Source organism: Pleurodeles waltl, chromosome 12, assembly GCF_031143425.1.
Source record: "Pleurodeles waltl isolate 20211129_DDA chromosome 12, aPleWal1.hap1.20221129, whole genome shotgun sequence".
NCBI lineage: Eukaryota > Metazoa > Chordata > Amphibia > Caudata > Salamandridae > Pleurodeles > Pleurodeles waltl.
In genome coordinates, this window is record NC_090451.1 from 137,466,694 (window position 1) to 137,481,764 (window position 15,071).

The window sequence follows — 15,071 nt, forward strand, 5'->3', positions numbered from 1 at the left end:
GGTCACATGGCCGAATGCCTTGTCTCTCCATGCCTTTGTGTATGTGCCTTTTCATAGTGATGGCACATTCCGTGTTGTCTATCACCTTCTCAATATTCACCTCCCATTACAGAGGTCACATTCACTATGCCTTCTCCATCCCCGTTTCCCAGTTTCCATTTTAGGATGATTAGGAGGCCAGGCGTGGACCTTAACAGAATGTGCAAAATCAGAAACTTCCTGAAATATTTGGGGCAAATTATTTTTGAATGGGACACAATCAAAAGCAGCACGTTTGGAAAGTTTTGGAAAGCACGATCCACCGAGCTATTAGTGTAGGTTGTGGGTCATTTTTAGCAGGGGTTGTGGCACTTCAAAGTACTCCAGGTTTCCAGTCACCAACTCAAATGTCACCGCAACAGTTAGCATTGCACAAAACAGGCCATAATAACAATAATTTGGTTGAGGTGGGAAATATTAAGCTATGAGGTGGTGCCTTTATTTTCCCACTTGTGGGTGAGGGAGGGGTGCTGTGCCACTGACCATGGGCATGAAGCCTGGTGTGAACCCACAGACCAGCTCCTCTGCATATGGGTCTTACTGTCTCCAAAGGAGATCCCATCCTTTAGTTCAACATATTGTGAGGCCTTATCAGAACAAGCAACCACAGGGATTATTATGAGTGTTTCTGATCCAACCACTTACTAAGCCCAACAATACTTGCTACATATCTCAGGGATCTAAAGGAAGAGGTTGTTCAATCTGTCACTGCCTGTGCGGTTCATGTCTGAAACAAGTACAGGAGGGAGGAATGTGTGGCGCACCCTCATACAAAGCAGCAGAGACACCCATTCCCACAGCCATGAGACTTAAAAGAATCCAGAGGGATTCGACCTCTAGAGCTCCAGAGCTCTCTTCGCCCTTTTCTTCTGTTACCCACAGTTGGCAAATTATCTAAACAAAATGCCTGCAAGCCTGTGTGAAAACAGAACACATGCGAACGTCCTTCGGAGGGACATCTATTCCAAGAGAGAATAACCTCTCTGGTGTTGTTCAGCAGACATGGCGTGCACCTAAGGCCAGGGCCTCCACACTGCAGAGATCAGAGCTGGCAAGCCATTGCTTGTTTGAGATCCAACAGTCCTGTTGGTGGTCAGACCACCATCTTGGACGCTTTGATGATGTGCACAAGATAGCTGTGATGGGGCCTGCAACTGGACTGGAGGAGAAGGCAGGTTCTCTGTGGGTGATAATAAGTCCAGATGTCTCCCTGATGATGTCCCAGAGAGGACTGTGCGATACTCTGGGATGTGTCCATGAGCTTCTGCTCTCCTTGGGCTCTCCCCAGGTGGGCGAAGCGTGGAAGAGGCTGCCAACCGATTAAGGCATGAAGCAAAGAATCCACTGAGGGAAGCTTTCCTCTCCGGATCAACATCTTGGTTTGCATTCAAGAAGAATATAGCTCTTTGAAGGCAGTCATGGTAGCCAGCATGGTAGACCTGCCATTCACTAGGTGGGACCTCAAGACTCTGGTTTTGAGCTCTGATAAACTGCACTGCAGTCTCCAAAATGTCTGCCTTTTCCACCTTTGGGTTTTTCAGCTTCTGCAAAACAAGAAAGATAATGCATGGATGAGAACTTTTAAATGATGCCGTGAAGATCAAATAAATTGGTACTTGCCCTAAAAACACAACCAGGTTTAGAGTACATGAACACGTGAGTAATGCTAAAGTGACACATCAACCAGCACCGGAGGTCTCACAAAATGATTCTAACCAGTACTGGAGGGTTCTCAGAGTGACATTCTAACCAGCAGTGAAGCTCTCTGGAAGTGATCAGTTACTAGAATGCTCTCTAAGTGCCAGTCTGACCAGCATTTGAACACTCTTAATATGATATTGTAACCAAAACTGGAAAGTACACAAAATCTACAAAAATCTAAAGATGAATATGTTCACACAAAAAACATTAGAGCACTCTAAAAAAATGATAAACAACAAATGTTAGGTATTTCTCAACTTGATAATCTAACTATCATTCAATCATGTCACCTCTGGAGCACACTCAGGGTTACAACTCGAGCTAAGGTTTTTATTAAACAGTCCATCTAAATAAGGGACCCCTTCCAAAATGATGAGCACTGAGTGTGTGAGCAAAACAGGAGCACTCACAAATAGCCAGTCTAATCAACACCGCCCTGTTTTTAAACTAATGCAGTATCTTGTACTCTGTGCAAATATTTCTGTAACTTTGCTAAACATTGAGTGACAATCCTGGGCAGCCCAGGAGTACAGCATCAGTTTTAGGACATCCTCAGTTCTCGTTATTCTTCTCTACTTCTCATCCATCATCTCTACTTCTTTTCTATCATTCTTGCTTCTCTTCAAACATCCCTGCTTCTTAACCATCATCCCTGCCTCCCATCCATCATTCATTCACCCTAAACTGTCAAGCTTTCCATCCAGTCCTGTGTAAACAGACACACGCTTACTTAAATAAAATGAAATGCTGTACTGCCTTGGATTGATTGGAAGCCAGCACCAGCTGTATTTTCTCTCCTCTGTCCTAAACCACCAGGATCAATGACAAGGCTGTGTTTTTTTCAGTGGTTAAACCAATTGAATGCAACTCTCCTTCTTAACTCTGATAGGCTGTTGCCAACCAATCAACAGGAAGGGGTGTATAACAATATTGAAAGTGTGTATGTATGGCTGATGGAGGAAAAGTAGGGATGAGAAATAGAGATAAGAAAGGATGATGGAAAAGAAGTAAGGATGATGGATGTGAAGTAGGGATGAGAAGCAGCGATGATGGATGAGAAGTAGGAATGAGAAGCAGGGATAAGAAGTAGAGATGATAACAAAGAATGATGGAAAAGAAGGATGATGGATGAGAAGTAGGAATGAGAAGCAGGGATGATGGATGAGAAGCAGGGATGATAAGAAAGGATAATGGAAAAGAAGTAAGGATGATGGATGAGAAGTAGGAATGAGAAGCAGGGTTGATAGGTGATAAATAGGGATGAGGAGTGAGGATGGCCTAAAATGGATGTTGTACAGGCCCTACATCACGCTGTCAACACCCTTCACCACTGGCCCCTCACTGTGCATGTTGTACAGTGCAGCTAGTACACTGAGGGCGCTATCAAATATGCTTCCCAGTGTACCACTTCACGAGCCACACGGGCCTCTACCACTGCAGTGCTCTCAGTGGTGGCGCCCGACCCACGGTCTTTGCCAGTGTCACACCCCGCCCTCACATGCTCATCTCTGCCCTCTCTGCCAGTGTCACACGCTCCCTTTTTTCCTGCCAACATGCTCTCCACTCTGCCAGTGTCACACACCGCCCTCACGCACCCACCCTTTCCCTGCTCACAAGCTGTCATGCGCTTCTAAACGCTGTAAAGAATAGGCGTAATTAATAGTCAATGTTTTGGGGCCCAATCTAGCGACCTTTGAAAGATGGAGGTCTAGGGTTCACTTTCTTGGGACTGTGCCTCTGAAACTCTACACGAATCACGTTTCAGCAGCGCGCGCTTAACCTCGCCGATCAATGTCGGGGGTTCATAACCGGCCTCTTTCCTTGTTTGTCATCAGGCGCAGCAGCTTCTCATAGGCCCCTTCCCATAGTTCCTATCCCCGCAACATTGTAGGTTTTTCTTGACTACCGCTCCAGCCTGACGGCTGGGGGGGGGGGAGGGAATAAACCCGGGCCCGAGAAGCCTCGTCTGTAGCCCAGTTTACGGACGGGACCCCCAGACCCTGAGCTTCTCGCCAGTGCGGGGTTCGGTTGCCCTGGGCCCTAACGTGGGCCCCGTGCCACTGCATCATTGATGGCACCATCCCGAACCCCTGACGCCGGTGCCCTCTTGGCACAGCCCAAGGGCCCGGAGACACTGGATCTGTGCGCACATGGATCATGGATAACTGAGCGCACATCAGGGAGAGTTCATCCGAGCATGGGAGTGGGGCTCGAGGGTTGTAGATAAGGACAGGACACTCTTCTTGGGTGGGGGTAAGGGTGCACTGTCCACAGCACACGGGGCCAATGCTCACCTCGTTCGGCCCCTTCTCCAGCAGCAGCATCCGCAAAGCCTCCAGGCTCGAGTTTATCCTCTCTCTTCGCCTCTTCTCCACCATGGGCCTCAGGAGCTGCGGAGAAAACGCAAAAGTGGAAAGTTAGAACCAGGTCTGTACCGTTCACCCGGAGAGCGCGAGGGATGCCAGGACTGCTGAGCTCTGGGTAGTACAGTACAGTACAATATACCGCGACAGCGGGTGCCAGTGACCGTTCCCTCCCTAAGGGCCCGAGATACAGGGAACTTGGAGGCAATGAACCCTAAGGATCTCCAAGGGAGCTGGGGCGAGAGACCCCAGGACTAGAGCCTGCTCGGACATGTACCTTTCTCATGCCCTTGAAGGCTCTCTCGGGGGATGACTTCTTCATGGCTGCGCGTGGGAGCGAGGTCAGGAGGCAGTTCCGTAGAGGCAGGAAGAGTGAATGTGTCTGAGGGTCTCAGGGGGACGCCGGCTTTATGGGAGCCGGGGAGGAGGGCACAGGCCGTTCACACCTTGTCACACCCGCCCTTTGTCTCCCTGCCTTTAGAGATGCCGCCGCGAGTGTGCCAGCAATCACCCCCTGTAAAGCCGGACACCAAAGGGAAGCTGCGCCTCCCCCACCCACCCTTTTATCCCAGGCAAATGCGCCCGCAGGTAGAGATCACCCCACTCCAGAAGGGAGGATGGCACAACGCGACCAATAAAAACACATTGTTTTAATAAATAGAAGAAGGATCAGATATTCTTCCTGGTGACGAGGAACACGAGCCAGTCCTTGCTAATGAAACGTACATCTGATGCGTAAAACAGCGCGAATCGGTTTTACACTGTTGTGTTGCTTCTGTGTCACTGAACGCTTCAAAGTATTGCAACTTCAGTGCATATAACAAATATTTTTAGATCAGGTTAGGCATGAATAAACCGGGTTAGGGAGTCGTTCCTGACGTATATACCACATTTGTTGATTGATAAAAAATCATTTTATGTCTAAGGGAGTTTATAAAAGTAATCATAGTCAGCAAACATCATTAAAATTTAATTTGCTATTGATTGTCCTACTTTTGCAAAGGCCTTACTCCCGAATGCAACGTGTTGCTGATGGTTCTTTGCGCAGAGAAGGCCGTCTGGTTGCGCGTTTTGGCCCGTATTTATACTTTTTTTAGCGCCGCATTTGCGCCGCTTTTTGACGGCTAACGGCGCAAACCTACAAAATACAATGGTATTTTGCAAGTTTGCGCCGTTTTTGCGTCAAAAAACGACGCAAATGCGGCGCTAAAAAAAGTATAAATACGGGCCTTTATGTCATTCTGACGGCGCTGTCTGGTGTGGAGCGGTTCATCGTGTGCTACAAAGCGGTCTTTGTAGTGCAGAGGAGCTGATCATGTCTTGGGCAAAGCATGTGTAGTTCTCAGGTCGTTTGCTGTGAGCGAGGGCGCCATAGTGAAGAGTTCGGGGTGGCGCAGTCAGGCTTTACACGGGGGTATTGCAAAGCCCGTGAAGTTCAGATAGGCCTATGTGGTGGAAAGTGGCGCCCGTGGCACGGCGGTGAAAATATCTTACGGCAAAGGAGCTGTGTGGTGCAGAGAATTGAGCGAGGGATAGATGCCTCTTTAGAGTTCAGAGGTCGGAGGCGTGTAGATAATCCGCCATGCTGCACAGAATTAGACATGTAACGCAGACATGTACATTTAGCGCCGAATTAGCGTCGTTTTTTTCGACGCAAATTCGGCGCAAAACGAACGCCATATTTATACTTTGGCGTTAGACGCGTCTAGCGCCAAAGTATGGGCAAATAGCGTCACTTTTTTGCGTAAACACCTTCCTTGCGTTAATGAGATGCAAGGAAGGCGTTCCCGTCTAAAAAAATGACGGCGACGCCAATGCGTCGTATTTATACTCCCGGGCAAAAATCACGCCCGGGAGTTGGCGGGTCAAAAAAACCCCGCATTTGCGCCACTTTTTAACACCTGGGTCAGGGTAGGCGTTAAGGGGCCTGTGGGCTTAAAATGAGCCCACAGGTGCCCTCCCCTGCCCCCAGGTACCCCCCCTGCCACCCCTGCCCACCCCAGGAGGACACCCAAGGATGGAGGGACCCACCCCAGGGACATTCAGGTAAGTTCAGGTAAGTATACATTTTTATATTTTTTAATTTTTTTTGGTGGCATAGGGGGGCCTTATTTGTGCCCCCATACATGCCACTATGCCCAATGACCATGCCTAGGGGACATAAGTCCCCTGGGCATGGCCATTGGGCAAGGGGGCATGACTCCTGTCTTTACTAAGACAGGAGTCATTTAAATGGCGTCTGGGCGCCGAAAATAATGGCGCAAATCGGGTTGAGGCGATTTTTTTGCCTCAACCTGACTTGCCCCATTTTAAGACGCCCTAACGCCATTTTCCCCCTACGCCGGCGTTGCCTGGTGTACGTGGTTTTTTTCCACGCACACCAGGCAGCGCCGGTCTGCTAGCGCCGGCTAACGCCATTCCATAAATACGGCGCCCGCATGGCGCTTCAGAATGGCGTTAGACGGCGCTAAATATTTTGACGCTAAACTGCGTTAGCGCAGTTTAGCGTCAAAAAGTATAAATATGGGCCTTAATGCGAAGAGGGTCTCACAGATGATGCGTCCATGGCACGTTGAAAGCACGGAATGTGTGTGGCGCAGATATGGCTTCGTGGACCGTGGTAGAGGCAGCTAGGTCTGCATGTTGTAGGTTAGTTCGGTCTCCCAGATGATACTCATGACACATTTAATGGCGGAAATGCTAGTGCTGAAGGAAGGTTGGTAACGGGCGGGCGGGGGCGCTCCCCAATACCTCAAGCATTACAATTTTAGTGGAGGGATATTTGTGTGAAGAAAAGATGCAAAAGTGATACAGTCAGCACTGTGGGGATGAGATGGTCACCCCTGACACACATGTAGGTAGGGTATGAGTGAGGTACAGAGAGCGGCGTGTGTAATCGGTAGGAATGTGTAATGTGGACATGGTTGATACAATGAAGGGAATGTGTTTCTGATGTGGTGGTGTTTCGGGCAGGCTCGTGACACTTGTACGGGTCCCAACCAGTGCTTAATTTAAGCTGGTGTTTTCCGATACGGGGCACCGGCACCTATTTTTGAGGACCAGCACTTATTTTTCTGTCCAAAGCATTTACTGTGAGCAAAAGTCGGAGGAAGAGAAAAACGAGGGAAAGACGAAGGAAGAGAAAAACGGAAAAGCGTCACAAAGGGAGAGAGCAGAAAGATGCAAGAGTGAGCTGAAGGGATAGGGAGTGGCTGTAAATGGATTAAAGAGGCCCAAGATGGCGTTAGGAATATGCTGCCTCAGTGTTCCCTGTTCGCATATTTAATTGCAGCAGCCGCGTGCTTTAGATGAGAGCTTAGATGAGAACCGACACGTTTTTATTTACAAAGTTGAGCACTGGTCCCCACCTTTGCGGGTACATTTGATTTCTGCACGTGTCATGTCTTTTGTAATGCACCCCTCTCCACTACCCACCCCTACTCCCCCACCTCCACCTGCACGGTGGGAGCGAAGAAAGTCACACTTTTCGGCTCGTGTCGCCCGCACTTCTTCTTGTTGGGGGTAGGGAGGAAGTGCCTGTTTGGGGTAAGGCGGGTACCCCGCCCTTTAAGAATGGACCCTGAAATGTTGTATGTTACACGTGTGCCAAACTCAGCTGTGACAGAGCAGTCAGTGGGACTGAGTGAGGTACTCTAGATCCCAAAGTACCTCCATCGTTCTTCACAAGCTTCTTCGTTGTTTCATTAACTCTTACTTCATCTGTTATAGTATCCCGTTTCTTTATTTTTTTTGGTGTCCCTTTCTCGCTCCCCTCCCCCACTCAACCTCCCTCTCTTGCCGCCCCCTCCAGTCCCTAGGTCGGTAGCTCGGAGCTGCGCTGTGCTGTTCCCGGCATGCTTCACTCTACCCGGCGAGTGTCGGTGTTCAGGGTCTTACAATGTCACGCGCTGCCACGTTATTTAACTCAATGCCCTGGTGCTGCATACACCCACAGCAGGGAGGGGCTCAGGAGGTGCTGTATCGGTGCTTGTAAACCGGCACCTGCTCCCAAATGTCCTAAAGCTTTGCCGCAAGGTTCTGAGCTACGCACGCGGACACTACTGGGCCTTTCTACGCCGCCGGTTACATATCCTCACAGGCAAATCTGCTCCAGGCACAAGCATGAGGCCTAACTTGGCTAAATCCCGCCAACCTACAATATTCCTTCCTTTAATAGCCACATACACTTTAGTACAAATACTGTTTCCCAAACAAGTGATTTGTTCTTCAAAATACCCCAACAGATCAATATCTTGATCCCCATAAGCTTTAGGGTGTACATCTGGTTTACTTAATATCACTTTACCTTTCCAATGAGAGTTAAACAAAGCGTCTGAAATTATTGTGATGGGTGCCCCCGAATCACATGTCATATTGATAGAAATCATATTGCCTAAAAGTACTTGGCAAACAGGGTCTTTGATTACTTCACTTTTACAAGTGCCAGTATCTAAGTTCAGAACCATATTAGATAAACTCAGTAAATCCTCGTCTTCTGTTACTTCAATGCTATGTACTTTTACATTTTTACTGCTTTTACAAACACTGTAAAAATGTCCTACCTTTTTGCAGTTAGTGCAGCGTTTACCTATAGCAGGACATTGCGCAAAATTGCTCAAATGTGATTTAGAACCACATCTAAAACAATATTGATTCGTTTTTTTAACAAAAGGCTTAACATTCCTTCCCTTGAGACCAACATAATCCACATGCTCTCCTTCATAAACTGAATTTACCAGCACTGAAGATGATTTGGTATATTCTTGAGTTATTACCTGAGTTGAAACAATAGAGCGTTCAATACTTTTAGCTAACATCAGCACCTCACTTAATGAAGGATCCCTGCAACTTAATAATCTCTCTTGAATCTTCTTGGAATAGCAACTGTAAACAAATTGATCACGCAAATACGTATCTAATGCAGACCCAAAATTGCATGTGACAGCTAAAGATCTCAACACTGAAATAAAATCCTCCACAGACTCATCTGCTGCCTGTTTTTAAAAAACAAAAAATTAAACCTTTCTAACAAGACACTTGGTTCTTCGCAAAATTTACGTTGGAGACGTGCAATAGCTTCTGCAAATTCATTCCAATCACCACCCGCTTCTTCAGATGGAATAACTTTGGGTAAATTATCAAACAATTGTTGGCCTTCTTGCCCCAGGTGACTAAATAAAATGGCAGCTTTACGCTTAGGTGGAAAACCATCAGCACCTACAGCAACTAGATAGTTCTCAAATGAACGTAACCAAATAGGCCATTTAACATGAGGTTTACCAGGACATTGTAGGAATGGAGCAATAGTAGCCAAGTTAGAAACAGATTCATAAGACATTCTAGCTAGAAATTCTATTTTTCGTTCCCTTTAAGACCCAACAAATAGCCACTCTGTGATAATTTTAAATTGCAAACATTGTAAAACTAAAATGACTAAATTAAAGACAAACCAAATTTCATGGCACTGAATATAACACTACTGATATAGAAGTCTTTTAAAACTTGAAGTTGCTAAAGGTGTGCCTGTCACCATGGTGCAAGCACATAAACAGTTACCAACAGGATGCTGTGCTCATCACTGTGTTGAATCTTGAAGCTGTAATTAACACTGGAATAAAGAGTCCTTTCCTGAAGATCCAACAGACCAGAAATGAGTTGTGCTTCAATGATGCTTGTCAGTGAAAGAATTAACACTGCATGGACAACACAGAAAGGTTCAAGGGCTGATAAGAAGAATGTTCCATTCAGGTGTCACTTCACAGCCACGAGAAAACAGCAAACAGAGCAATCCAGTAGGAAACACCAGGAACCATCCAAGAAATGTTGAAAGGTAAACAGACTTCAGTTTGTTGCAGAGAACTCCCGGATTTCACACGACAGGCTGTTCTGAAAGTCAACAGCAGGAACAAAACCAACTGCAACTCAGCAAACAACGATGTGTCCTCAAAAAACGATTCCGTTCATTAATACTTAGAACAAGGAACGATGCAGTTGTGAGCTCCAATAAACTTAAGGCAAACCGAAAAAATTAAGAAAACTCGTCGCCAAATGTTGCAAGCGCCTTGAAATAGAAATAAATTGAGGCTGGCCAAGCAGGATTCCTGTGAAGAAGTTCTTTAATTTGCCTCAAAATAGGAGCTCACAACCAGCATGACATGAGCACAGGTAACAAGGAGAAAACTGGCCAACCGATGTCACACTTACATTTTCAAAACCGGTTGTGCCATTCAAAATACAACATGTTGCCTGCACACGAGCCATCAGCTTCAACAACCAGGAAACAAACTGAAACTCACAAGACTCTCATCAGAGACAACACACGCTATTGAAAATAAACAGAACGTGCTGCTGCAGAGAACCTAATGATGTAAGCATGCAGCAGACGTCACAGCACGAGCAGAGCTGATGCTGTGACAGCTGAATTAAACCAACAGTAACACCTGGAGCACACGAGGTGGCCACAAAACCGATCGCGTATGAAAGGACACACACCCCTGCCTTTCACGCAACCACGAGTGAAACCCAGCAGACAATGGCCCATTAGATGACAACCTGCAACCACATTCTTTGTTTGGGTAGAGATAGCACAATCGCAGCTCGTATTTCATTTGTAACACACATTTTAAAATACTTTTTGCACTAAACCCAACACACAGCATTCCTTTTAACATGGTTGTAACACAGAGACTTCAGGTCAGCGACAATCCAATACCTCCCGTGCAATAAACACAATGTGAGCTCGTGGTTTGCCTTCCAGCTCGGCCCCGGCCCCTCTGTACTTTTGAAGGCCCTCTAAGGAGAGGAGATGAGGAGGTTGAGGGGTGGCGCGAGCCAATGCCTCTTTGGGAGTAGGGGCAGTGGCTTGGAAGGAATTCTTCCCGGGGTCACAACTGCGGTGCTATCAACTTGGACAATTGAGTCTTTTTGTGGGCATGGGAGGCATGATTATTTGTTCTGGGAAAACTTTGCCAGCTCTTGATGTTACTGGAGCCTCCTCCAATAGGACCCTCGGTGAAGTGGAAGAAGGTACTTAGGAACCTGAAGTCATTAGGTCACTACTTCATATCTTGGCTTCAATGTTATGGCAATTTAAGTGGCGCACTAACAAAGGTGCCAGTGCATCCGCGTCGCGTAGTTCCCGGGGAGAGGAAGCAGAGGCATTGGAAAAGGCATGGAGGACCATCGACATGGTATTTAGTGAGGAACAGAATCACATTAACAATACCACAGGTTTTCAGGACTCCGTCATTTCCCAGGCTGATCAGACTCAGACCACACAAGTCTCCTAGGCGGAGGCCCCCTCAGTTCTAGGCGTCTCAGTCTGGTCACGCCTATGCCTTCCTCCATGTAAAATGAAAAATAACACTTTGGGAAGCCCAAAAATCTAATATGGATTTCATTCAGAAATGGCCCTCAAGCTAGCGAAATAATAAGGGACATTTGTTTTTTCAAAACACCACAGCATCCACTCAAAGTTAATAGGACTCGGAAGCCGCCAGCAGGCCCTTACTCCAACACCGGTGATACACCAACCGAAAAGACAATTTATTTCGTTGGAAGAAGTATTTATTTTATATATACTTTCATTAAAATCAAATACCAATAATCAATTTATGAAAATCATCTTATGCAAATTACTCTATTAAACATTTCACTGCAACTCCACAATTAATATATACTGTTATAGATACTTTTTTCAATTGTAATCATAAATTATTTTTGACAGGATCCCTTCCTGTCCTGAACCTCCTTTGGACCACACAGGGACTGGTCGTCACCTGTATCGCTAGGGGGGGAGGTACCCCTGCTTCCTCTGTTCATTGCCCCCATGCTCAGGGTTCCGCCCCCTCTCCAAACACCAATCAGCCAATGGGTGTACCGGGGCTGCCCAGGGCATGAGCCCCGTGACCACCCCAGTGAACTGGGCTCCCTACCACCAATCTGGTGTGTCCATCCGCAGGTTGGTCCAGGACTTCAGGATCCTATCTCTGTTTTTATACCGGGGCCCCACCCTTAGGGTCCCCTCTGTTGCTTCCGGTTACTTTAGTCTCTCTTCTTCCGCCACAAGGGGGACCAGGGCCCCAAATGTCCTTCGCCCTCACCACCAGAAAACAAACACTTAGCGAAGAACCACATATCAGCCATGAATTAGTCAGTACCGGCGTCAGACAAGTGAACCAAGTCCCTGTGAAACATTTCCGGTCCTTTTAATTGTCTATGAGGGATGTTCCACAAACGGCCCGGACCAGGGCATAGTTTTGCCATCTCCACGTTAAGTCTCCTAACTGACACATTGATTGTCCTTGGTTTTATTCCTGGGCCCCATTTTTTCCGTGGCACCATGTGGGACCAGGCGATGGCTGCGTTAGGGAATTGTTTAGCTAGCTTCGTAATTTCTAGAAATATGGCCTCCCTGAGGGCCTTCCGTCCTAAGTGTACCAGGTAGGTGCCTCCAAGGTGAATGATGATGAGGTCCGGGGACTGGGAGCCCTGCACATCCACGAGCCAGATCTACCAGCTGCTGCAGCTGTTTAATTCCTTTGCCGCCAACCCCGCACCACCTGAAGGCCACGTCTAAGCTTGCCCGCGGATTCGGTTTACGGAGCTGCTGCAACCGGTATGCCGCCCGACGAACGAATGAATGCCCCAATACCCAAACCACACGAGGAGCCATCTACTGTAATAAAGGGAAAAATGCGTGAGAAATGATAATGAATTTGAAGACATCACAGATAACCACTGATTAGACCAGTTCTGGCCTAACATAATGTTTGTAACAGTTGGATGCCCATCTTCCAATGGCTTTCACCTCTGAGATGGGCAAGCCTGCCCCTGCTGCCAAGATAGCCGCGCCAATCCTGAATGAATGGGGAGAGTAACCCCGAGGTTCTAAGCCCGCTGCCATTAGTGTAATCTTCAGCACCTCTGCAAATTGGTTGCGCGACAGACAGTCCCCATTTGCATGTATGAATAGCGCAGTGGATTTCTCTATAGGGCGCACCTTTAAGTAAGCAGCTAGATTGGCCATAGGACAGATAATTGACCGATGCGCTGCCCGGAGCGCAATCCTCGCACCTTTGCCTAACTGATCAGTTTTGGACTTACGCAGCTGTATGATGGTAGAGTTTTTATCGATTATCACATCGGGCCACTGGAGACCCCTGCGTGGTCGTTCTTGGAAGTACCTATCATTTCCCCAATGCGGAAGGCCCCATAAAAAGCCACTGAAAAGGCAGCTGTGAATAAGGTAGCCTCAAAAGGTGAAGATGTAACTAAGGTGACTGAGCCCAGCAATTTTCTAATAATTGAGGGGTTATGGGCCGCCTGGAGTCTGACCTGGGAGCGTCCAGTCTAGACCACCCCACTAGCGCCTGCTTAATAACAAAGGCATTGAGTTTAGAGTCTTGTCCCCTTAGCTTGGCGAAAAAACAAATGGCTGACAAGTTGGCTTTGGCGCAAGACACTGGTTTACCATTGCTCTTTAAATGTTGCAAAAAGGCACAGATTGCTTCGGATGAAAACCAATCTAAGGTGTTCAAGGATTTCAAAAACAGTCTATAATGCAAGAAGGCCCTTTCGTATGCCCCCCTTGTGCGTGTCGCCAATGATGACACTACTAGGGCTGATAGTGCGGAACACCAATCCTCCACAGTGATGTTGGAAACACTGTCATCCTCTCCGACGCCTGTGGGTGGAACCTCTGAAAATCCTGTATTAATGATCGAGACAAGGCATCAGCCGCATTGTTATGTACCCCTGGAACATGTTTTGCTCGGAATGTGATGTTGAGTTTCAAACACTGTAACACCAAATGCTTAAGTAATCTAAGTACCCATCTGCAACTAGCTTTTTGTCTATTGATCGACTCCATGACTGCCATGTTGTCTGACCAAAATACTACAGACTTGTCTTTTAATATGTCGTCCCAGACAGATACCGCGACAATGATGGGAAATAGTTCTAAAAATGCAATATTTTTGGTGAGTCCTAAGTTAACCCATTCTGATGGCCAATCAGCCCTGCACCAGGCGGAACCTACGATAGCCCCAAACCCCATGCTGCCTGCAGCGTCCGTGAATAGGCCGAAGGAGGGGCTATCTACTGGGAGATGAGGCCAGATTACCGCCCCATTGAAGTCTTGTAGGAAAGCATCCCAGACCCTCAAATCTTCCTTTACTTCAGCAGACAGTCTGGTGTGGTAGTGTTTCTCGGTCAAACCCGCCATGGACCTAGCTATGGATCTGGATAAAGGTCGGTCCATGGGAATGATCCTCAGGGCGAAATTCAATTGTCCTACCAGAACCTGCAATTGGTGAAGGGTGACTTTATTATGGGACAGGACAGCTCTGATGGAGCCCTTAAAAGCCTGAAGCTTATCTAGAGGAAGGCGACACTCCCCCACTTCAGTGTCAATCTCAATGCCCAGTAATGTGATGCAAGTGGAGGGGCCTTCTGTTTTATCCTGTGCTATTGGGACCCCAAATTCACTGAACATGGTTTTTAGGGACTGCAGGGCCCATAGGCATTTTTTAGACCGAGGGGGTCCCAAGACTAGAAAATCATCCAAGTAATGGATCACATTTACATGACCGGTACGCCTGGTGAATATCCACTGTAAGGCAGAACTAAACTGCTCGAAATAACTGCAGGACACACTGCACCCCATGGGCATACACTTATCATAAAAATAGTCCCTGTTAAATTGGAATCCCAAGAGATGGTAATCTTCAGGGTGGACTGCCAGAAGCCAGAAAGCTGCCTCAATATCTGTTTTTGCTAGCGGCGTACTGCGCCCCAGAACCCTCAGCTTCTCCAGAGCCTGGTCGACGGTAGCATAGCGAACTGAACAGAGGGTCGGGTCTATAGCCTCATTTACTGATGCACCCCGAGGAGCTGAGAGGTTATGGATCAACCTGAACTGACCAGGATCTTTTTTGGGTACTACCCCTAAGGGGGAACAGACAAAAT

At 47.3% G+C, this 15,071-nt stretch overlaps 1 protein-coding gene across 1 annotated transcript; it reads right to left on the reverse strand.

Moving 5' to 3' along the window:
- On the reverse strand, positions 1–4,652 carry LOC138267940 (transcription factor HES-7.1-like). Its single transcript, XM_069217217.1, has 3 exons — positions 4,381–4,652; positions 4,035–4,130; positions 1–1,583 (listed from the first exon to the last, which is right to left on the reverse strand). Exons 1-3 carry the CDS (start codon positions 4,423–4,425, stop codon positions 1,053–1,055), a joined length of 672 nt encoding a protein of 223 aa, XP_069073318.1. The 5' UTR covers positions 4,426–4,652; the 3' UTR covers positions 1–1,052.
- Between the last annotated feature and the right edge of the window lie 10,419 nt (positions 4,653–15,071).

Bases quoted from the DNA above. Each gene is read 5' to 3' on its own strand.
- LOC138267940 (XM_069217217.1), bottom strand. From the start codon at position 4,425: ATGAAGAAGTCATCCCCCGAGAGAGCCTTCAAGGGCATGAGAAAG. The intron at 4,131-4,380 runs GTACATGTCCGA...TTTTCTCCGCAG, and splicing joins CCTTCAAGGGCATGAGAAAG to CTCCTGAGGCCCATGGTGGA. The intron at 1,584-4,034 runs GTGAGCATTGGC...CTTGTTTTGCAG, and splicing joins TGGAGAAGGGGCCGAACGAG to AAGCTGAAAAACCCAAAGGT.